The sequence below is a fragment of the Macaca mulatta genome, chromosome 13 (assembly GCF_049350105.2).
Source record: "Macaca mulatta isolate MMU2019108-1 chromosome 13, T2T-MMU8v2.0, whole genome shotgun sequence".
NCBI classification, from domain to species: Eukaryota; Metazoa; Chordata; class Mammalia; order Primates; family Cercopithecidae; genus Macaca; species Macaca mulatta.
Window position 1 is genome coordinate 92,759,914 of NC_133418.1, and position 24,517 is coordinate 92,784,430.

At 41.3% G+C, this 24,517-nt stretch overlaps 2 protein-coding genes across 6 annotated transcripts in view; both read right to left on the reverse strand.

The window, feature by feature from the left end:
- SLC30A6 (solute carrier family 30 member 6) overlaps positions 1 to 2,245 on the reverse strand; it is a 58,823-nt gene extending 56,578 nt beyond the window's left edge. For both annotated transcript variants that reach the window (XM_077959775.1, XM_015112066.3), the window contains exon 1: positions 2,205 to 2,245. In XM_077959775.1, coding sequence (XP_077815901.1) covers positions 2,205 to 2,207 — 3 coding nt within the window. In that variant the 5' untranslated portion in view covers positions 2,208 to 2,245. The remainder of the gene's footprint in view (positions 1 to 2,204) is intronic.
- A 10,198-nt stretch (positions 2,246 to 12,443) lies between these two features.
- SPAST (spastin) overlaps positions 12,444 to 24,517 on the reverse strand; it is a 91,481-nt gene continuing 79,407 nt past the window's right edge. For all 4 annotated transcript variants that reach the window (XM_028831798.2, XM_015112061.3, XM_015112063.3 and 1 more), the window contains 4 exons: positions 23,447 to 23,526; positions 21,820 to 21,890; positions 19,611 to 19,651; positions 12,444 to 15,692 (listed from right to left, as the gene is read on the reverse strand). In XM_028831798.2, the coding sequence (XP_028687631.1) occupies positions 15,570 to 15,692; positions 19,611 to 19,651; positions 21,820 to 21,890; positions 23,447 to 23,526 (315 nt within the window). In that variant the 3' untranslated portion in view covers positions 12,444 to 15,569. The remainder of the gene's footprint in view (positions 15,693 to 19,610; positions 19,652 to 21,819; positions 21,891 to 23,446; positions 23,527 to 24,517) is intronic.

Consider the following 24,517-nt stretch of genomic DNA (forward strand, 5'->3'; position numbering starts at 1 on the left):
TTAGTAGAGACGGGGTTTCACTGTGTTCACCAGGATGGTCTCGATCTCCTGACCTCGTGATCCACCCGTCTCGGCCTCCCAAAGTGCTGGGATTACAGGCTTGAGCCACCGCGCCCGGCCTAATGTTTCAAGCATAAAGATACAGTGCTATAGGTTTTCAGTGTCTTATAAAACAGATGTTTACTGACAACTTCCTCTGGGCCAGGCACTATACAAAGCTCTGGGAATACCAGAGTGAAACACATAGGTCCTGCTCTCAATGAGCTTACAGTCTAGAAAGTGAGAAGGACAAATAAATACACAATTTTAACACAGTCTGTAAGGATTACAGATGTTAATGGTAAAAAGCACAAGAGATTCAATCTTTACTTTATTAAATTAGGGCTGTGAGTTAATGAAGGTGTACAACCTGAAAGACCTCTGAATTTTAAGTCTCTTGTCCCTTTACCTTCAAATCCCTTCAAATCATCAGTATTATAGGCAAGTTTCTATTGTATGCATTCGTTTTGTGCAGCTTTATGTAACAAAACTGGTGTGTGTGTGTATGTATAAAAGCACAAGGTACCACCAGAGCACAAAGGAGAAGCAACTAACAGTATACTGGAACATGGGGGAAAGGATCATGAAAAATAGTTAAGGATATATAAGGGTTATTCTGATAAGGACAGCCGGTAGAGGACAGGGAACAATTCAGGCGGATGGAAGAGCATATGCAAAGTTGGTACAAAGGCTCAATTCATACAGCATGATTTGCAAGCTATTCACTGTGGCTGAAATACGGATGTTACATACGTGTATGCATTAAAAAAAAAAAAGAGGCTGTGGCCGGGCACACTGGCTCACGACTGCAATTCCAGCACTTTGGGAGGCAGAGGCGGGAGGATCACCTGAGGTCAGGAGTTCGAGACCAACCGGATCAACACGGAGAAACCCCATCTCTACTAAAAATACAAAATTAGCCAGGTGTGGTGGTGCATTCCTGTAATCCCAGCTACTCGGGAAGGTGAGGCAGGAGAATCGCTTGAACCCGGGAGGCGGAGGTTGTGGTGAGCCGAGATCGCGCCATTGCCCTCCAGCCTGGTCAACAAGAGGGAAACTCCATCTCAAAAACAACAACAACAGCAACAACAACAAAAGAGGCTGAGTAAGGGAGTGATGTAGTCAAATTTTAGAAATATAACTCTGGCTACAAGCTACACAATGGTGAATGTTTTGAAAAAGAGCATAACTGAAGGCTATTTGATCATTAGCCAAAAAGGGTAAACTTTTACCCATTTTCTGTGTGCAAAAGGATTACAGAAAATTTACATAACATAGTGTGAATAAGACATTTTCCCGACCATATCCACTTTTGTAAAAAACTTAGTACAGTGACAAAAGCTTAGGCACAGAAATGTGGTCTCTTTCATACGTAGGTTATCAATAAGTACTCCATGAATTTTTCTAATAAATGCATTTTCAAAAGGCACACACCACTCTGACACTTGAAATCCCAACCAACTGCTTATTTTTAAATAAAGTTCATAGCTATATATTTGAGCTTTAAAGGTAAACAGTGACCAATTCTAACAAATTTGAGAGAAAACACCATATCCCAACAGCCATTACGTCTACTGGGTCTTCCATTAGTTTCTACAAACGCAGAAACAAAGCAGCAATAAGACGTCCTACCAACACCTTGACTTTCTGTAGTTATTCCGCTTATGAAAGTTGCTGCCGTAATCAGGCTACTTAATATTTAGTAAAGCCAAATTGCAGAGTGAGGCGTCTGCCTTAAAACCCTATTAATAACCTTCTTTATTTCCGCTGGCGTTATCGCCACTGCTCTAACAATCACTATTAGAGTTGTTGCTGTGGACTTGTTTTCAGATCTTTTGTTAGTGGTCTAGTTGTTGACGCTGGCAAAGACTTTTATTACATTAAAGAAATCTAGGCAGAGGGAAGTCAGAAACTCGCCAGGAGCTGAAAGCTCGGCCTGCAGCGGGGCCTGGTTCGGGAGCGCCTGCGGTACAGGTGAGGGACCAAAGGGGACCAGAACTCTGAGGAGAACATTTTGGGAGACAGCCGCTCCAGCCAAGGGGCCCCGACTTCAACTTCAATGCCCCCTCCTCCGGGTGGCTGAGGGATTTCAAGGCCGCTTAGGGACCAGATAAGATAAACCGAATCAGCTACAGCCGAAACCCTCACCCCAACAGCCAACTCACCATGATAAGGAGCTGCACAGCTCCAGCCGGAAGCCTTTCTTGGTGCTCGAGTTTTCCCAGAACGGAAGGGGTGGGGCACTAGTGGGCGATTGGCTGTGAGGAAGGCGTGGGCGGAAGTGCGTGCTTCTGGCCTCCGGGCTTCGCCCCCTTCCCGGCTGCCCCTGCACTGCGTGGCGGTAGGCTGCTAGAGCGGCTCCCTCTGAGCTCTCGGAGGGATTGGTCGGGACTTGAAGCGTTGAGTCCAAGGGCAAGGCAAGGAGCAAGCAGGAGTTTTTCGTTATGTTAGAAAAATTTCGTTGAGTGCTGAAACGCTTTTACCTGTGTTGTATGATTTAACCTTATGAAAATAGACAGTATTCCAGTTTTACAAGTGAGGAACGAAGAAACTTGCCTCCGCCGGGCGTGGTGGCTAACTCCCGTAATCCCAGCACTTTCGGCAGCTAGGCAGGCGGATCACTGGAGGTCAGGAGTTCGAAACCAGCCTGGCCAACATGGTGAAACCCCACCCTACTAAAACGGCAGGGCGTGATGGCGCGCGCCTGTAATCCCAGCTACTCGGGAGGCTGAGGCAGAAGAATCGCTTGAACCCAGGAGGCGGAGGTTGCGGTGAGCCGAGATCGTGCCACTACATTACAGCCTGGGCGACAGCGCGAGACTCCGGTCTCACAAAAAAGAAACTTGTCTTGAGTCATACATATAGTTTGCTGTAGTAGCAGAATTTTAACTGGGACCGACTAATGGTCTACTTAATAAAATGCTATTTGGATTCTCTATAAAATTAATATAGAAGTAATGTTAATTATAGAAAATTTGGAAAATATTAAATTCATTAGATAAAGATTGAATATGTAGCACGTGTGTTTGTCAGGTACTGGTCTCGTGGAAATTATATTCTAGTAGAGGAGACAGAAAACAAGTAGGGATAAAGAAATTTTTAAAAGATATTCATGGCCGGGCGCGGTGGCTCAAGCCTGTAATCCCAGCACTTTGGGAGGCCGAGACGGGCGGATCACAAGGTCAGGAGATCGAGACCATCCTGGCTAACACGGTGAAACCCCGTCTCTACTAAAAAATACAAAAACCTAGCCGGGCGAGGTGGCGGGCGTCTGTAGTCCCAGCTACTGGGGAGGCTGAGGCAGGAGAATGGCGTGAACCCGGGAGGCGGAGCTTGCAGTGAGCTGAGATCTGGCCACTGCACTCCAGTCTGGGCGACAAAGCGAGACTCTGTCTCAACAAAAAAAAAAAAAAAAAAAAAAGATATTCATAAGTAGTGTCATGTAGAAAACTGGGTACAGGTTGAGTATCCCTCATTCCAAATGCTTGGGACCAGAACTGTTTCAGATTTTGGCTCTTTATCTTGGGAATGGGGTGAGGGGGAACGAATTTCTAAACTTGAAATTCATTTATGTTTCGTATACACCTTATACACATAGCCTCAGGGTAATTTTATGCAATTTAAAAAATTGTGTGTATCAAACAAAACTTTTCAGATGCAGTCAGGCGTGGACTTTTCCACTGTGGCATCATGTTGACGATCACAGAGTTTTGATTTTGGAGCATTTTAATTTCAGATGGTTGGATTAGGGATGCTGAACATGTAATGCTATATAGAACAACTGGGTGGGTGTGGTGCTCACACCTGTAATCCCAGCACTTTGGGAGGCCAAGCGGGAAGATCCCTTGAGGCCAGAAGTTGGAGATCACCCTGGGCAATATAGGAAGGTCCTGTCTCTACAAAAACAATCTAAAAAGGAAGAAAAACAAAAAGCAACTGGGTGGCCAATTTAGGGTGGTGGTCAGAGAAAACTTAGCTCTAAGGAGATGAAATTTAATTTCTGAATGGCAAAAGTCTTTTCGTGAAGATTTTTCCAGGCAGAATGAACAGCTAGTGCAAAAACTGTAAGTCAAATTGAGTAGGGTATTTTAAGATCTTAAGGAAGTCTGGAGTTTTGTGCTTGAGAGGAAGAAATGAAGAGAAGATCTAAGTGCTAGACAGGGGCCAGATCAAGCAGGAATTTCTAAATTAATGGTAAAGTGCTTTCTCCCCCTTCCTGCCCTCCCGCCCTCCCCCCCCCAAGTGAGACAAGAAGCCAGAGAACAGTTTTAACAAGGAGTGATGTTTACATTTTTTAAAAGGTTACTGTGGACTGGGCATAGTGGCTCATGCCTGTAATCCTAGCACTTTGGGAGGCCAAGACAGGAGGATCACTTGCGCTCAGGAGTTTGAGACCAGCCTGGGCACCATACTGAGACCTTCTCTCAAATTTTAAAAAATAAAATCTTGCCGGGCGCGGTGGCTCACGCCTGTAATCCCAGCACTTTGGGAGGCTGGGGCGGGCGAATCACAAGGTCAAGAGTTCGAGACCAGCCTGGCCAACATGGTGAAACCCTGTCTGTACTAAAAATACAACAAATTAGCTGGGCGTAGTGGCGGGTGCCTGTAATCCCAGCTACTCAGAAGGCTGAGGCAGGGGAATTGCTTGAACCTGGGAGGCAGAGGTTGCAGTGAGCCGAGATCATGCACCTGCACTCCAGCCCGGGCAACAGTGCAAGACTTCGTCTCAAAAAAATTAAGAAATAAAAAATAGATAAAATCTTAGGTATTATTGTCTATCTACAGTCTGTTCTCCACACTGCAGCCACAGTAATCTTTTTTAGTAGAGGTGAGGTCTTGCTATGTTACCCAGGCTGGTCTGGAACTCCTGGGCTCAAGTGATCCTTCTGCCTCAGCCTCCCAAAGTGCTAGCATTACAAGCACAAGCCAACACCCCTGGCCTATACCTAGGATTTAATGAGCTCTTAATATGTAGTAGGCAGTATTCTAAGAGTTTGAGGCCAGGCACAGTGGCTCATACCTGTAATCCCAGCGCTTTGGGAGGCTGAGGCAGGCAGATCACTTGAGGTCAAGAGTTTGAGATCAGCCTGGCCAACATGGCAAAACCCTGTCTCTACTAAAAATACAAAACTTAGCTGGGTGTGGTGGTGGGCACCTGTAATTCAGCTACTCGGGAGGCTGAGGCAGGAGAATCGCTTGAGGCAGGAGAATTGCTTGAACCCAGGAGGCGGAGGTTGCACCGAGCTAAGATGGAGCCTGGGTGACAGAGTGAGACTCCATCTCAAAAAAAAAAAAAAAAAAAAAGCTGGTGCGGTGGCACATGCCTGTAATCCCAGCACTTTGGGAGGCCAAGGCAGGTGGATCACAAGGTCAGGTTTTTGAGACCATCCTGGCCAACATAGTGAAACCCCATCTCTATTGAAAATACAAAAAATTAGCCAGGGGTGGTGGCAGGAGCCCGTAATCCCAGCTACTCAGGAGGCTGAGGCAGGAGAATCGCTTCAACCTGGGAGGCAGAGGTTGCGGTGGGCTGAGATCATGCCATTGCACTCCAGCCCAGGCGACAGTGCAAGACTCTGTCTCAAAAAAAAAAAAAAAAAAAAAAAAAAGCGTGATTATGTGATAGCTCATTTAATCCTCATAACAGCCTTTGATATAGGTACTACTGTTATCCCCTGCTCGGCAAAACCACACACCTAGTCACTGGCAGATTATAGACATGTGCCACCACACCCAGCTAATTTTTGTATTTTTAGTAGAGCCAGGGTTCCACCATGTTGACCAGGCTGGTCTCAAATGCCTGACCTCAGGTAATCTACCTGCCTTGGCCTCCCAAAGTGCTGGGATTACAGGCGTGAGCCACTGCACCCGGCCTGGAGAGGTACCTTTAAGCCATATAATTATCACATTCCTCATTATGCTTGTAATTTGTTTATGTACATATTCATATATTCACATCAGCTCATGGTTTATTTCATCTGATGGATTATATATAATTACTATTACTTATTTTGATGCTCAAATTTGTCCAGTGGGAACCCTTTTAATCTGTGTGTCATTTCAGTGATTCATGCTCATCATTCTTTGGGCACTTTCTTCTCTCTGGCACAAGAAGTTCCAAGCTCATGTATTTTCTCTGCCCCAGCCCTGAATTTAGCCATTTTATCAGTCTTGGTTCCTTTAGCTGATGTTATGGACTGAATGTTTGTGTCCCTCAAATTAATATGTTGAAGCCTTCACCAGCAATGTGATGGTCTTTGGCGGTTCGGCCTTTGGGAAGTACCTAGGGTTAGATGAGATAATGAGGATGGGACCGTCATGACGGGATTAGTGCCCTTATGTTTTTATTTTTATTTTTTTTTTTTTGAGACGGAGTCTCGCTCTGTCACCCAGGCTGGAGTGCAGTGGCCGGGTCTCAGCTCACTGCAAGCTCCGCCTCCCGGGTTTACGCCATTCTCCTGCCTCAGCCTCCCGAGTAACTGGGACTACAGGCGCCCGCCACCATGCCCGGCTAATTTTTTGTATTTTTAGTAGAGACAGGGTCTCCCCGTGTTAGTCAGGATGGTCTCGATCTCCCGACCTTGTGATCCGCCCGCCTCGGCCTCCCAAAGTGCTGGGATTACAGGCATGAGCCACCACGCCCGGCTAGTGCCCTTATGAAAAGGGACACCAGAGAGCTTGTGCTCTCTGCCATACGAGGACACGGTGAGAAGGTGGCCATCTGCAAGCCAGGAAGAAAGCCCTCACCAGAAACCAAACTGGCTGGTACTTTAATCTTGGACTTCCAAACTTCTAGAACTGTGAGGATAAATTTCTGTTATTTAAGCTGCCCAGTCTTTGGTATTTTGTAATGCAGCCCAAGCAGACTAAGAAAGTGAAGAATGGCCGGGCGCGGTGGCTCAAGCCTGTAATCCCAGCACTTTGGGAGGCCGAGGCGGGCGGATCACGAGGTCAGGAGATCGAGACTATCCTGGCTAACATGGTGAAACCCTGTCTCTACTAAAAATACAAAAAAAAAACTAGCCAGGCGTGGTGGCGGGCGCCTGTAGTCCCAGCTACTTGGGAGGCTGAGGCGGGAGAATGGCGTTAACCCGGGAGGCGGAGCTTGCAGTGAGCCGAGATCAGGCCACTGCACTCCAGCCTGGGAGACACAGCGAGACTCCGTCTCAAAAAAAAAAAAAAAAGTGAAGAATTTGGAAGGCAAGATATGGGTACTTTATGTGCTCATTACTATTGGAGTGTAACTGCTCCAAGGCCACCTTGGTGGACAGACTAGGGAACACACATATTTGGACACATACACAAGTGTATATTTATATACTTACGTCTATATTTCCTCTATTTTTATTTATTTTGAGACAGGATCTCATTTGCCCAGGCTGGAGTGCAGTGGCGCGATCTCAGCCCACTGCAACCTCCACCTCCCAGGTTCAAGTGATTCTTGTGCCTCAGCCTCCCAAGTAGCTGGGACTACAGGTGCGTACCACCACACCTGGCTAATTTTTGTATTTTTAGTAGAGATGGGGTTTTGCAGTGTTGGCCAGACTGGTCTCAAACTCTTGATCTCAAGCGATCTGCTCGCCTCAGCCTCCCAAAGTGCTGGGATTATATGCATGAGCCACTGTGCCTAACCAATATTTCATCTATTTTTATAGATTTTAAACCATGAATTCACTCTTAAACCCAACTCAAGCTGAACTCCAAGTTTCATTCTAACTTTCCCCCTTTGTGTATTTATAATTACCTTCTCTGATGGTGAGAAACCTGGCTTCCACTGTGGTTAGTATATTCATTTGATTCAATCAAGTCTTTGGTATGCAACCAATCTACCGTCTCTGCTGACACCCTTACCCCATATGGACACTCCTTTCTGTGCTTGAGCTTATTCCTCATTCCAGGTTGCCCCTATCCACCATGTGAATAACTGCCTCAATCTGTCCCTGACACCTCATACCTAGCTGTCCATCATTGTACACACAGTCTTCACCCTATTAGGTCTCTGACACCCAAATTTGGGCTTCCATAGGTCCCCTCTACCCAATGTAGGCACTTTGATCTGAACCATTGTGCAAATGAGTGCCTGAGACTGCTATCCCTAGAAAGGCCTGCTGGCAAGGTTGACCCTTGCCAGGCATCTGGGAACTTGAATTTGAGGAAAGATTCCTTCTATTCCCTAACAAGCTTACTATGCCTAACAGTGAGGCCTGACACTTTCACATGCTGTCACTTGTTGCTGGAGTGACATCTTGTGTGACTTCACCAGGAGAGAACCCTTAGAAGCTGGTGCTTCGTTTCCTCTGGACTTCACTTAATTCCCTTTTTTCCCTTTTGCTGAATTTGCTTCATATCCTTTTGCTCTAATAAATCATTGTTGGGAGTAAGGCTATATGCTGAGTCCTGTGAGTGCTCCTAATGAATCATCAAACTTGCACATAATCTTGAGGGCTTAACCACCTAATGACTTTAAAACAATAGTTCCAGCAGGGTGCAGTGGCTCTGCCTGCCTGTAATCCCAGCACTTTGGGAGGCCGAGGCAGGAGGATCACTTGAGCCCAGGAGTTTGAGACTACAGGGAGGTATGATTGCATCACTGCTGTCCAGCCTGGGGCAAACGAGACTCTGTCTCTAAAAAAAAAAAAACAAAACCCCAACTCCTTGAAAAAAAATAAAAAATAAAAAATCCACAATAGCTCAGGAAGGAGGAAGGTAAGCAATTTAGTGACATTACTTAATTTCAGCTCTACCATCCCACTGTTTTATCTTACAGTTCTTTGCTCTATTTTTCTTTCCTTGATTTCATTTGACCAATCACATAACTCTTAGTAATTATTAGCCATTTCATCTTCTCTAATGGCTTTTTAGATCTAGTGCAGTAGATCACCCCAGTGATGGGGTGAGAGATTATGAAATGCATTCTTATCACAGTCTACCTTACATTAATGCTATCTCACCTTGTGTACAATGTAATAATATTATTTCAATATAATTACATTTATTGTCCTCTCTGGCCCTTCATGCTATTTCTGTCTATTTTACTTATACATATATTATAAACAGTGCAATACTATTTTTGTTTGCTTTAAACGGCAATGATATTTAGAAAAATAAAAAAAGAAAAATGTAAATATGTTATTTACCAACATATTTGTCATTTCAAAATTCTTAATTCCATCCTGGAGATTACAGGTTCTCATTGAGAAATCCATTTACTGGTAAGTCCATCCAAGGAAAATTTTAATTTCAGGTACTTCATTTTTCACTTCATATTTGTATTTTCCTTCAGCCTGAAGAATTTCTTAAAGCATTCCATATAAAGTCAGTCTGCCAGCAACAAATTCTGTTTTCATCTGGAAAAGTTTAAGTTTTTCAAGAGATAGGGACTCACTCTGTCCCCCAGGCTGGAGTGCAGTAGCACGATCACAGCCCATGCCCAGCTAATTTTATTTTTTGATGGGGTTCTCACTAGGTTGCCCAGGCTGGTCACTCATGGCCTCAAGGGATTCTCCTGCCTCAGCCTCCCAAAGTGTTGGGATTAGAGGGTTAAGCCACTGAGCCTGGCCATTGCCTTAACATCTTGAAGGATATTTTAACTGGATAGAGTTTTAAGTTAACCTTTGTTGTTTAATCTTTGCACCTTAAAGACGTCATTCCATCATTTTCTGAATTTCATCATTTCTGATGAGGTTAGCCATCACTCTTGTTTATCTGAGTGTAATGCTATTCCTTCCCACTCCCCACCTTGGTTGCTTTTAAGATTTTTTTTTTTTTTTTTTTGGCAATGTGATGTACCCAGATGTCGTCTTTGTTGTATTTATTCTGCCTGGGGGGTTCAGTGAACTTCTTAGATCTGTACATTGATGCCTTTCAACACTTGGGGGAAAATTTCAGGCATTATTGCTTCAAAGATTTCTCTTGCCCCATTCTCTTCCTTTCCTTCTCTACTTCAAATTGCAGGAACTGATAATGTTCCAAAGGTCTCAAACCTCTGCTATTTTTTTTTCTTTCTCTCTGTGCTTTGGTTTGATACCTACTTGCTTGTCTTTTTCAGTCTTTCCTCTGTTGTGCCTAGTTTACTGTTAAGTCCGTGCATTTAAATTTTTAACTTCAGATACTATATTTTTCATTACAAGACTTTCCAGTGGGTTATTATTTTCTAATTATTATTATTATTTTTTATTTATTTTTAGATGGTTGCCCAGGCTGGAGTGCAGTGGCATGATCTCGGCTCACTGCAAGCTCCGCCTCCCGAGCTCACACCATTCTCCTGCCTCAGTCCCCCAAGTAGCTGGGACTACAGGTGCCCACCACCATGCCAGGCTAATTTTTTGTATTTTTAGTAGAGACAGGGTTTCACCGTGTTAGCCAGGATGGTCTTGATCTCTTGACCTTGTGATCCGCCCGTCTCAGCTTCCCAAAGTGCTGGGATTACAGGTGTGAGCCACTGCGCCTGGCCAATTTTTATTATTTTTTGAGATGGAGTTTTGCTTTTCTTGCCCAGGCTGGAGTGCAATGGCATGATCTTGGCTCACTGCAAGCTCTACCTCCCGCGTTCAAGCAATTCTCCCACTTCAGCCTCCCAAATAGCTGGGATTACGGGCATGTAACACCCATGCTTGGCTAATTTTGTATTTTTAGTAGAGACAGGGTTTCACCATTATTGGTCAGGATGGTCTCGATGTCCTGACCTTAGGTGATCTGCCTGCCTCGGCCTCCCAAAGTGCTGGGATTACAGGCGTGAGCCATGGCGCCCGGCCTCCATTGAGTTTTTAATTCCTATTTTTCTGCTGAAACTCCCAATCTATTCACCCATTTTCTTTTTTCCTGTATATTCTTTTAACATATTTTAACACTATTTTAAAATCACTCTCATAGAGGTCACTTGTGCATCTGCTTCTATATATTCTCTGTTGAGTATGGTATGGACCACTTTTTTTTTTTCCATGAGGGAAGGTGAGTCAAAAGGATCACATACTTTTTCCTTGCATGCTTAGTAACTGTTTATTATGTACTGAGCTTTGGGTATATGCTGTGATGACTCTGAATTGTTTTCTTCTCAAGAATGCTGTGTTTTGTTCTGGTTTTAAATTATTGATGGATAACCTTGATGCTGTAAGATTTGATTTTAAGCTTCATTACAGTGAGTTTCTTTCCATTTTGGCCTTAGTGCTAAAGCACAGCCTTTAGTTCTGGGATGCTGTCATTCTTCCTTAAGGCATGGCATTTTGGGGGTTCAATGGGAAACACCAAGTATTTACTCAGTCCTTCTTAGTGGAATTTGAATTTCAAACTCTCTGTCCTTGGGCAGCTGCAATTCTGCTGAGTTCTTTAGACTTTAACATGCTTTCTGCTGGGTTCCTTTAAATGATCACACTGCACAAGCACAATTTTGGAATCCACCAAGGATTTGAAAGGAATATGTAGGCAGATTTCAGGGCTTACTTTCTGAGGCACTCTCCTTCCCAAAATTTGTCTTCTAATTTTCAGGTGTTCTAGAAGTCCCAAATGACTCCTCAGCCCATCAAGACTGCCACATTCTACTTGAATTCTATACCCGTGAACTGCACAAACTGGAAATTGCCCTATGGGTAAAAGCTGGTTAAGGTGAATCTCTTGTTTACTTTTTTTGAGACAGGGTCTCTGTAACCTGGGCTGGAGTGCAGTGGTGTGATCTTGGCTCACTGCAACCTCCTCCCAGGCTCAAGCAATCTTCTAACCTCAGCCTCTTGAGTAACTGGGACTACAAGTGTGGGCCACCAAACCTGGCTAATTTTTAGTTTGTTTTTTATTTTATTTTTATTTTTTTTTGCAGAAACGGCGTCTCCCTATATTCCCCAGGCGGGTCTTGAATTCCTGGGCATAAGCGATTCTCTTATATTGGCCTCCCAAACAGGCATGAGCCACCGCACCCAGCCTGAATCTTCCAATATAGGACTTTGCAGTTTCTACCTTGTTTTGATTGCTCTGCAGAGCCGCCCAATCATTGTTTTTTTTTTTGAGACGGAGTCTCGCTGTGTTGCCCAGTCTGGAATGCAGTGGCCGGATCTCAGCTCACTGCAAGCTCTGCCTCCTGGGTTTACGCCATTCTCCTGCCTCAGCCTCCCGAGTAGCTGGGACTACAGGCGCCCGCCACCTCGCCCGGCTAATTTTTTTGTATTTTTTAGTAGAGTCGGGGTTTCACTGTGTTAGCCAGGATCGTCTCGATCTCCTGACCTCGTGATCTGCCCGTCTCCGCCTCCCAAAGTGCTGGGATTACAGGCTTGAGCCACCGCGCCCGGCCTGCTTTCTAAATTTTGTTAAGAATTTATAATTGTTACTAACAGAATCCAATACACACAACTCCTTCATTATCAGACTGCAACCCCTAAAATATCAAAAAGTTTTAAAGTAAAAAAGTAAAGGCAAAATAAAGTTTATCATTTATTTCCAATACATTAGGATAAAAACCCACTTTATGCAACTGTACCCTTTAATTCATTTCTTCTGAAGAAAAGTACAAAAGACCAGACTAAAATTGAGACAAGCATTTAAAGGAAAATCCTTTGACTCAGAGTCCAAAACCGAACTGTAAATTGTTCATTTTTACCAAAAGAATTAGTTTTTGTACAAAATATAAAGAATTCTACACTATAAACAAAGACTGCTGTGTATGTACTTAAATTAGAATTCTAGTATCTGCTTTTCCTCTAATTCTTCTGGAGTACAAACATATTTGCAAGTCAGAAATCTAATATTCTCAATGGACAGACTATCTTAGAATAAGCTTTTACCCTTAAGATACCTGGAAAGATAGTACTCATTCTTCCCTTGGCTCAAAGTCCAATATATCAGTAAGTTTTAATTTAGTTTACAAAACTCTGCCATATTAACATGAAGAGCACACCAATGCTTAATGTTTAAGCATTATCTTTTAGGAAGTAATAACACAGAGCTCAACACCCAATCTAAAAGGTCACAATCTAAGTCATTATTAATTCAGAAAACTTCAACAACTTCTATCTTTATTGAAAAAAGACCACACCAATCCCTTATCTCCTACTATATCATTACTCTATTTTCATGGCCCTTCTATCAAAGAAATAGCTTAAAATAAAACTTGGTTAGAGTTAAGTCATAGAAAATAATTCTCTAGCACTAGCTGAAGTTCAGACTTGATCAGGAAAGCAATTTCTATACAGCAATGATTTTCTGACTCAATGTTTAAGACTTTTATCTCTTTTAACATTTGAAATCTTTGTTACCTAAAAGTCTTTCCCAATAGAATTATAATCACGATAATTTTAAAGGAGATAATATATTAAAAGTTGAGCTGGAACCACATAGTCCTTTAATATGATTTGCCAGTTATCCAAGTATCAATAACGTTAATCCCCTTTTAAATGAAAACAATGAAATTTTATGAGCTTAACTGAAATGTCTTAATTTAGAACTTCTCAATTCTTTTAATCACATATATTTCATTACTACCTTTCATTATCAATATTTTGTAATTGATGTTGTAATGTTTGAGACCTTAAGAGGATACTATGCATCACCTAAAATACGCATAGCTCTGGCTTAAAACAAATTTTTTTCCCCTATTTATCTCAGCTCTCATTTTTATTATTCAGGGAGTTCCAAAATCATGATTAGAAGAGACATGATTTACTTTATGGCTACGAGCAGCATATGATCCTAAAAAATCATGCCTCTTCTGGCCGGGCATGGTGGCTCATGCCTGTAATCCCAGCACTTTGGGAGGCCAAGGTGGGCAGATCACCTGAGGTCAGGAGTGCAAGACCAGCCTGACCAACATGGAGAAACCCCGTCTCTACTAAAAATACAAAATTAGCTGGGGTGGTGGCACATGCCTGTAATTCCAGCTACTTGGGAGGCTGAGGCAGGAGAATTGCTTGAACCCGGGAGGCAGAGGTTGCAGTTAGTTGAGATTGCGCCATTACACTCCAGCCTGGGCAACAAGAGCAAAACTCCGTCTCAAAAAAGAAAAACCAGATTCATGCATCTTCTATATTCAAACAAATCTTTAACAAGAGCAAGAGTAAATTTAAGAAGAATATGTCTTCATTATAAAGTTCTTACCTAGTAGGGGCAAGTTTTTTATCTTAACGTATTATTTCAAAACCTAAGAAATCTTTCCTAAATGAAAAATTTTTGTTACTATTACAAATATTCTTTCCACCCATGACATTTTACATAGCATCATTTAAGCACCAGAGAAAAGTTCTGTAAACAAACTTTTAACCAGTAAACTAAGGGCAAATATCTATTTGCCTTTATTACAATATTTAAAAGGCCATGATATGAGTCTCTACTCCCTACAATGACATTTTTATAATGAAAATCCAGGCATATTTATACAAACAAGAAACAGAATTACTGTACATTTTGGGAGAACAAAAGGCAGATCAACAGACTAGAACTAGAACTTTTGAGTTAATAAAGCAAGCAGAAGGAACCTAGAAAAATGTATGCCATGTATAAAAATTCAGTTTTTTTAAAGTTTCATTGAAGGGATTTTTATTATTAAGAATAAAAGATGGTAGTTCCACTTGCTTATAATTATCCTGTAAACATTAAGAAAGTAATAAGCAATAAATTAGAAATGTCTTATAAGTTCCTAGTATTTCCCTTCTCTTGCACTGGAAACATTTTCACAGCAGTTAAAATTGGCTCTCTTAAATATCAGAATAATTCTTGCAGAAAATAAATTCCATTAGGAAGAAGTTAACAGTCTACAATAGATTTCTGACAAATACATTAGGAAAAAAAAATACTGCAGGTCACATGAGGACTGATCTACATGTTATATGACAGAGTAACTCAAACCTTCAAACCTTCTCTGTTCTACCAGATTTGCTTTGTTGCTATTATATTGCTATCTAAACTGTTTGGTAGCAAGGTAATAGAAAAATAAAAGGTAAAAAGAACACAACAATTGTTTAACGTCTGTAGATTTATGAAGAAGAAACTCTCAAAATAAACTTTTTGCTATTACAGTTACTTAAGAAAAAGGTTTAATTTGGCACACTGAATTTATAAAAAGAAAAAAGAAAATAAAGAGTGTTTGGCATTCCAATCACCCGTAGTTAAGACAACAGTAGGAAAGAAAAGTAAGAGAAATTACTATTTTAAGAAAAAACATCAGAAGACAACCAACCACATGTTCTTGTGTCTTCTACCATTCACTGTCTCTGGAATACTTTCATCTGCAACACAATATACAAATTATTATTTACATGATGATTATATTGGTAAAGAAGACCAGAATCAGTTTTTGTTGTGCTCTTACAGTGTCCATTGGGATAACTGTGACCATCAAGGCAAGGCCTTAAACAACAAAAAATTCTATTTGCATTGTATATTTTGTTTAAGTTTGTTTTCTGGTTCATCTTCAAGTTTGGTGCACAAATATGTAAGACTCTAAAAAGTCCTGTAAACTTAGGCTGTTTCTGTAGCTGATGACTGTTCATTGAAGATCTTGTGTTTCCTCTTTTGTTAAGTAAAATGTTCTGCAGTTTTACAAAGGTATTTCCTTAAACGGTGGTATCTCCGAAGTCCTTGTTCCAACGAATGTACGCTTCTAAAGTTTGAGGGCTGACGCTGCGTTTTATTTTTTTCAAGGATTCAGTGAAGTCAGATAATCGAATATTTCTCATCTAGATTTTTAAAAAGCACATGACAATACATATGATGAACAGGTATATAGTGGTAAATGAAATGATGGATTAAAGTAATGATGCTGCTGTTTATTAATGTTATAAAAAATAAAAGTATGTATTCTTAGAAAATCATGTCAGCCATTTAAATATATTTTCTATGTACAAGAAACCTTAATAAATGCTATACTAACATATTTATTACTTGTGTTTAGTTTCATAGGATTAACATTTGAAAGCATAATATTTTTCCAATATAAAAACAAAACACTCATTATTTTTTTTGTTTGTTTTTTTGAGATGGAGTCTCGCTCTGTCGCCCAGGCTGGAGTGCAGTGGCGCGATCTCGGCTCACTGCAAGCTCCGCCTCCTGGGTTTACGCCATTCTCCTGCCTCAGCCTCCTGAGTAGCTGGGACTACAGGCGCCCGCCACCGCACCCGGCTAATTTTTTTTGTATTTTTTTTTTAGTAGAGACGAGGTTTCACCGTGGTCTCGATCTCCTGACCTTGTGATCCGCCTGCCTCGGCTTCCCAAAGTGCTGGGATTACAGGCGTGAGCCACCGCGCCCGGCCACAAAACACTCGTTATAGAAAAGTTCACAAAATATAGACAAAGATAAAAAAAGAATCACAATTTCACCACTCAGATGTGCAACCTCTGCCTCCTACGTTCAAGCAATTCTTCTGTCTCAGCCTCCCGAATAGCTGGGATTACAGGTGCATGCCACCATGCCCAGCTAATTTTTGTATTTACTAGTAGAGACAGGGTTTTGCCATGGTGGCCAGGTTGGTCCTGAACTCCTAACCTCAGGTGAGCTGCCCGCCTTGGCCTCCAAAAGTGCTGGGATTACAGATGTGAGCCACTGTGCCCAGCCTAAAGTATGCATTTTTATATGAATTTGGTCTTATTTTCTGATCTTTTAAATTGCCTTTGGAAATATAGATTAAAACAATGAGTTAATGAATATCTATATTTACACCTAAGTATTTTTAAAAGGCAAAATGGATAGGTTCACAGAGTCCAGGTAATAGAAAAATAAATAAAAATTTCGGCCAAGCATGGTGGCTCACACCTGTAATCCCAGCACTTTGGGAGGCCGAGGCGGGTGGATCATTTGAGGTCAGGAGTTCGAGACCAGCCTGGCCAACATGGTGAAACCCTGTCTCCATTAAACATACAAAAATTAGCCAGGCGGGTGCCTGTAATCCCAGCTGCTTGGCTGAGCAGGAGGATTGCTTGAGCCCAGAAGCTGGAAGGTGCAGTGAGCCATGATTGCACCACTGCACTCCAGCCTGGGCAACCAAGCAAGACACTGTCCCAAAAAATAAAATGAAAATAAAAATAAAAATAAATGAAATAAAATAAAATAAGTTAGAAAGCCAAAAGCTTTCAGCTGGGCGTGGTGGCTCATGCCTGTAATCCCCAGCACTTTGGGAGGCTGAGGTGGGCGGATCCCGAGGTCAGGAGATTGAGACCATCCTGGCCAACATGGTGAAACTCCATCTCTACTAAAAATACAAAAAAAAAAAAAAAAAAATTAGGTGGGCGTGGTGGCACACACCTGTAGTCCCAGCTACTCGGGAGGCTGAGGCAGGAGAGTCACTTGAACCCAGTAGGCGGAGGTTGCAGTGAGCCGAGATCCCACCACTGCCTTCCACTCCAGCCTGGCGACAGAGCAAGACTCCGTCTCACCAAAAAAAAAAAAAAACCAAAAAAAACCTAAAAGCTTTCTTAAAAAAAAAAAAAAAAATCCAGTATGATGCCTCATCTGACAGGTGACTAAAAGCCTGAAAAAAAAAAAAAAACCTCCAAAATGTACTCCCGAATACACTCATTATCTATGTTAAGTTCACTGTCCCCTCAACAGTTGCTAAAATCAGGGAAATGAAAAAATAAGTTACAAATATACAGCTGTCCCTTGGTATCTCTGGGAAATTGGTTTCCCCATAGACAGCAAAATCTGCAAACACTTAAAGTCCCTTATATAAAATGGTGCAGTATTTGCATACAACCTACGCAATCCTCCTGTATACTTTAAATCATCTCTAGATTACTTGTAACATTTAATACAATGTTAATGCAATATAAATAGCTTTTGTACTATATTGTTAAGGGAATAATAACAAGAATAAAAGTGTACATGTTCAACACAGATGCTTTTTTTCCCCCAAATATTTTTGATCTGCAGTTGGTTGAATCCATGAATGCAGAATCCATGGATAGAAAAGGCTGACTGTAATTAAAGCCTGATTTCAAAAGTCTGCTCACATAGTTATGACCATTCTGTATACCCAGTTTTATATTTTACATGCAACTTTTTTCAAATGAAATGCTTCAGTGTCTCATAAGGGGGTCTTCCATATTAAGAAACGGTAATAAACTGGCCAGGCACGGTGGCTCACGTCTGTATCACCTGAGGTCAGGAGTTCAAGACCCACCTGGCCAACATGGTGAAACCCCATCTCTACTAAAAATACAAAAAAAAAAAAAAAAAAAAAAAAAAATTAGCCGAGCATGGTGGCCCATGCCTGTAATCCCAGCTAGGCAGGAAGGAAGCTGAGGCAGGAAAATCGCTTGAACCTGGGAGGTGGAGGCTGCAGTGAGCCAAGATCGTGCCACTGCGCTCCAGCCTGGGCGACAGAGCAAGAGTCCTTCTCAAAAAAAAAGAAATTAATTAAAAAAAAAAAAAAGATTGAACAAAATAGAACGTTATTAAAGGATTAACCTATAGTTACAGGTTATTTTTATAATGTATAAAACCCCACAAGCTTCATATAATTTGTTTTTTCCTTTTTTTTTTTTTTTTTTGAGACAGGGTCTCACTCTGTCACCCAGGCTAGAGTGCAATGGTGCAATCTTGGCTCACTGCAACCTCTGCCTCCCAAGTTCAAGTGATTCTCCTGCCTCAGCCTCCCAAGTAGCCAGGACCATAGGCACGTGCCACCATGCCCAGCTAATTTTTTTCTATTTTTGATAGAGACAGGGTTTTGCCACGTTGGCCAGGCTGGTCTTGAACTCCTGACCTCAAGTGATCTGCCCACCTCAGCCTCCCAAAGTGATGGGATTACAGGCATGAGCCACCACACCTGTCCCATAGTTTTCTTCTGTTTGGTCTTTACATAATATGATTTGATAGAAAATGACTTAATGACTATGTATATATGTTTTGTCCATTACCAAAAAAAATTTGACTGAGACTATTTCATAGGTTCCATACTTTGAAATGAAGCAAAGTTCATTTTTTCTAGCTTCTAATCAACTAGAAAAATCCATTAAAAAAAATTAGTCCCAAGCACTCTGAGAGGCTGAGGCAGGAGGATTACTTGAGGCCAAGAGTCTGAGGCCACCCTGGGCAACAGGGAAAGACCCCATCTCTACAGGAAATTTAAAAATTAGTGGGGTGTTGTGGCACTTGCCTGTAGTCCCAGCTACCAACAAGTTTGAGACAAGAGGACTGCTTGAGATCAAGAGGTGAAGGCTACAGTCAGCCATGATTGCACCACCGCACTCCAGCCTGGGAACAGAGCAAGACCCTGTGTCTCAAAAAAAACAAAAACAAAAACAAAAACAGCCAGATGCAGCGGCTCAAGCCTGTAATCCTAGCCCTTTGGGAGGCTGAGTTGGTTGGATCACTTGAAGTCAGGAGTTTGAGACCAGACTGGCCAACATGGTGAAATGCCCTCTCTACTAAAAACACAAAAATTAGATGGGCTTGGTGGTACATGCCTGTAGCTACTTGGGAGGCTGAGGCAGGAGAATCGCTTGAATCCAGGAGGTGGAGGTTGCAGTGAGCTGATACTGTGCCAGACAGTCTCAAAAAAAAAAAAAGAAAAAAAAAATACACACCCACACTCTCATATGTATATGTCCTACAATACAGAGGACCAAAACAAAGAAAATATTGTAAAATACTATACCTCACTGGCAGACATATTCTTCACCTGTTCTGGTTTTAGTTCTGTAAAATATAAAAGTCAGGCACTTAAAAATATATAGATTTTGCAGTTTAAATTGTTGAAGGGCAAAACCAAGTACAATGATCTAAATGTATCTATTCAGTACAAATCATTATATTAAAAGAAAGAGACACATGTTAACTTTGAGAGCACATACAATTTATAAATGCTTAGAGGAGAATATTCCTTCTTAGGAATAACTGGAAAGTGTTCAATTTCTTGCATATTGCCAAAAACAATAGTTTACAAATCTGAAAGGGAACTTAAAAGAATGCAACTCGTTCTTTACAAAATGCATTAGTCTTTTTTGTTTTTACTCTATACTTTATGTACTTTTCTTTTTTTTTTTTTTTTTGAGACAGAGTCTTGCCTTGTTGCCCAGGCTGCAGTGCTCGGCTTAATGCAACCTTGCCTCCCAGATTCAAGAGATTCTCCTGCCTCAGCCTCCTGAGTAGCTGGGATTACAGGCATGCACAACCACACCTGGCTAATTTTTGTACTTTCAGTAGAGATGTGGTTTCACCATATTGGCCAAGCCTGATCTCGAACTCCTGACCTCATGATCCACCCATCTTGGCCTCCCAAAGTGCTGGGATTACAGGTGTGAGCCACCGTGCCTGGACTATTTATTTACTGTTTAAGACAGCACCTCACTCTGCTACCCACCCAGGCTGGAGTGCAGCGGCATGACCATGATTTACTGCTGCCTGGACCTTCCAGGCTCAAGTGGTCCTCCTACTTCAGCCTTCCGAGTAGCTGGGATTACAGGCACATGCCAACAGGCCTGGTTAACTTACTATATTTTTTTGTAGAGACAGGATCTCCCTATGTTGCCCAGTCTAGTCTCAAACTATTAGGCCCATGCAATCTTCCCACCTTGGCCTCCCGAAGTGCTGGGATTATAGGCGTGAGCCACTGCACTCGGCCATTTTCTGTACTTTAATGGATGCGAATCTTTTGTAAACCCAAATTTTGTCTACCTTAGAATAGCCAAAATGTTCTAAGAAAATACAACTGATTTATGCATTAGCTACTGTTTCTGAATCCACTATTTGAACAAGATTTAAGCCCCGGCAGCAAGAAAATTTGTTTATCCAGAGTTTCAAAATACTCTCAAGGCTACATTTTTTATTTTGCAAAGTAGCAGTTCTTAATCAGTACCCTATTTCACTACGGGAGGTGTTACTGGTAATTTTTAACCAGTAAAACAAAAAGGTTTTGTATAATGTAGGCTTTTAATGCAAATTACAGTGGACACTATGATAACATCTTTCTCATACAACTACATTCAATTGTACTTTCTTGAATGAGAGAAAAGGGATGGAGCTATTATGATTATTTTATCACAGCTAATAATCTGAGAGCATCAACCATTCACTACCCATGCTGGCTGTGGAAATGTAGCTGAGAATATCTATGTGAGTTTATCCTAACCTAACCTAAAAAGAATCAGTCGTGGTATTTCGGCATCAACCAAGAAAGTTGAATAAAAACATAGCAATAAATATTTTGCTGTAATTCCTCAAAAGACATAAACTTCTCTTATATAATTTCTTTTAGACACATTAATTTCAAATGATGTCACAATATGAAAAGAGCCAGAAAACAGGTAACAACATTTTCCTTACATTATTCTTTTTTGTTTAAAGTTTTCTTTTTGAGTTTTCTGCTGCTTACTTACTATCAAGAAGTGAAACCTCTTGCCTAGAACAGGGGTCATAGTCCACTAGCTCACAGACTGTTTTTGAATGATCTGTGAGCTAAGAATGGTTTTAATTTTAAGGCAGGGCATGGTGGCTCACGCCTGTAATCCCAGCACTTTGGGAGGCCACGGCAGGCTGCTCACTTGAGCCCAGGAGTTCAAGACCAGCTTGGGCAAGTGAAACCCTGTCTCTACAAAGAAAAAAAAATAAAATAATGATCCAGGCATGATGGTGCATGCCTGCAGTCCCAGCTACTGGGAAGGCTGGGTGGGAGAATCACCTGAGCCTGGGGGGTTCAAGGCTGCAGTGAACCACGATTGTGTCACTGCACTACCGCCTGGGCAACAGAGTGAGACCCTTTCTCCAAAAGAAAAAAAAAAAACTCTTGGCAGAGTTTTTTGGACTTCTTAAACTTCTAAGGTGGTGTAATAAATAGTTCTAAATGTTTCAAGCTCTTGTATACCTACCTCGGATAGGACCCAGTGCTGCATCTTTTGCCAAAGCTGTTAGGTCACTTCCTGAGTATCCATCAGTCATTCTGAGGAAGGGAAGGAAGAAACAGCAAATTATTTCCCTTTTCTTTTTTTGAGACGGAGTTTTGCTCTTGTTGCCCAGGCTGGAGTGCAATGGCATGATCTTGGCTCACCGCAACCTCCACCTCCTGGGTTCAAGTGATTCTCCTGCCTCAACCTCCCAGGTAGCTGGGATTATAGGCATGTGCCACCACACCTGGCTAATTTTTTTTTTTTTTGTATTTAGTATAGATGGCGTTTCACCACGTTGGTCAGGCTGGTCTCGAACTCCTGACCTCAGGTGATCCACCCGCCATAGCCTCCCCAAGTACTGGGATTACAGGCGTGAGCCACCTCACCTGGCCAAACAGCAAATTATGTTCATCTCTGCAGATTTAAGTCTCCATATAATAAGAAGGTAAAAACTAGTTTCCCTTTGTCAGCAAACCCATAGTTAGGAGGTTTGATTTTAAGGGAACAGAAAGGCCCATTTGCTGAAAATAAACAAAATAGTATACTGCTGTTTCCCTGTAATGCCTCAAATTTTAATCATTAGAACCATTCCTTTAGATTAAGGCATACTATCTCCAGAGGCTTCATTAAATTGTAAACATGTCACCTGGAAAGGTAACATCTATAAACTACTGTGGCCAACTGACACATAAACACAATTACTTCTCTAATTAGTGTTTATCTTGGCAAAGAATACTCTCTTGATGGGGTAAGGGACAATCAATGTACATTTCTTTAAATATGGGGATAGACAGAAAGGTCTGGAGTAGAAGGTATTTCCAAGTAATTTGTTCTTTGGTTATAGGTATCTGGGAACTCAGAGTTCTTGTTAAAATCATTCAATACTCACATACTCGTTGAATACTTTAAATTACTTTATGACATTTTTCAGGGAATAAAATTCATGAGCGCATCTCCTATACTCAGTTTCTACTTCACACTGTTCATAAAGTTTAAGATTATTCAAATAGCTGAAATTAAAATTATTAAAATTATCAAATAATTAAAATTATTGAAATAGCTGAAAACTATTCAGCATAATGCAAAGAACAAGTTTATATAAAAAAATCCGTGTTAGTGTGAGCAATATGAAATGTTAAAAGTTTTTTTTGAACAGGGTCTCACTCTGTCACTCAACCTCCACCGCCTGGGCTGAAGCGATCCTCCCACCTCAACCTCCCAAGTAGCTGGGACTACAGGTGTGTACCACCATTCCTGACTCATTTTATTTTTTATAGAGATGGGGTTTCACCATGTTGCCCAGGGTGTAAATGTTTAAATTACTTTAATACCACTTACAGGTTTAAATAAATTTATAAAAAGAATATACTATCATCATTAGATATTTAGGTCATATCTTGCAGAGGACACAGTAAGTGAAATTTAGATTCCACATATATATAAGAATAAGACATAAGAAAAAGGCAAAGGAGGTAGAGGATGAGACAAAAAGTCTTCTGTAAATGAATTACTCATTTCATACTTAAGATTACTTTAAATAACTAAAAAAATAATTATTTACAAAAAAATAAATAAAAGCTGTGAGATAAACCAAATCCAAATTACTCACCTAGCAAGTTGTGCTAGTTCTTTTTGGGTCAATGGACTTCCTTGTTTACATAACAGATTTTTAAGCAAAAGTAGTCTTGTCTGCAAAATATTAAAAAATGATCATTCAGTCTAATTTAATATCAGAATTAATGATTCTTTTTTTATTTTGAGACAGGGTCTTGTTCTGTTACCCAGGCTGCAGTGCAGGGCACAATCATAGCTCACTATAGCCTCAACATCCTGGGTTTGAGCAATCCTCCCATCTCAGCCTGCCGAGTAAGTGGGATCAAAGGCACGTGCCACCATGCCCGGTTAATTTCTAAAAAAGTATTTGTAGAGACAGGGTCTCCCTATGCCACCCAGGCTGGTCTTGAATTCCTGGCTCAAGCGATCCTCTCACCTCAACCTCCCAAAATGCTGGCATTATGGGCGTGAGCCACCACACCTGGATAAAAACATAGCAATAAATATTCTGCTGCAAAAAAAAAAAACCAGTTTTACAGAGGTATGAATTCATCTACTATGAATTTCACCCATTTTAAGTGTATAATTCAATTAGTTTTAATACATTTATATAATTGTTTAATCATCACCACAATCCAGTTTTAGAACACTTTTTAGTTCACTCATACCTGTTTGCAGTTAATCCTCATTCCCAACTCTCACCCTGACAACCCACTGATCTGCTTTATGTTTCTAGAAATTTGCACTTTCTGGCCGGGCGCGGTGACTCACGCCTGTAATCCCAGCACTTTGGGAGGCTGAGGCAGGTGGATCACAAGGTCAGGAGATCAAGACCATCCTGGCTAACACAGTGAAACCCATCTCTACTAAAAATACAAAAAATTAGCCAGGCACATGCCTGTAGTCCCAGCTACTCAGGAGGCTGAGGCAGGAGAATCACTTGAACCCGGGAGGTGAAGGCTGCAGTGAGCCAAGATCACGCCACTGCACTCCAGCCTAAACAACAGAGCAAGACTCTGTCTCAAAAAAAATAAATAAATAAAAATAAATAAATAAATTTACCTTTTCTGCATATAAACAGAATCATATGATATGCGACATATATCATCTTGCTTCTTTCATTTAC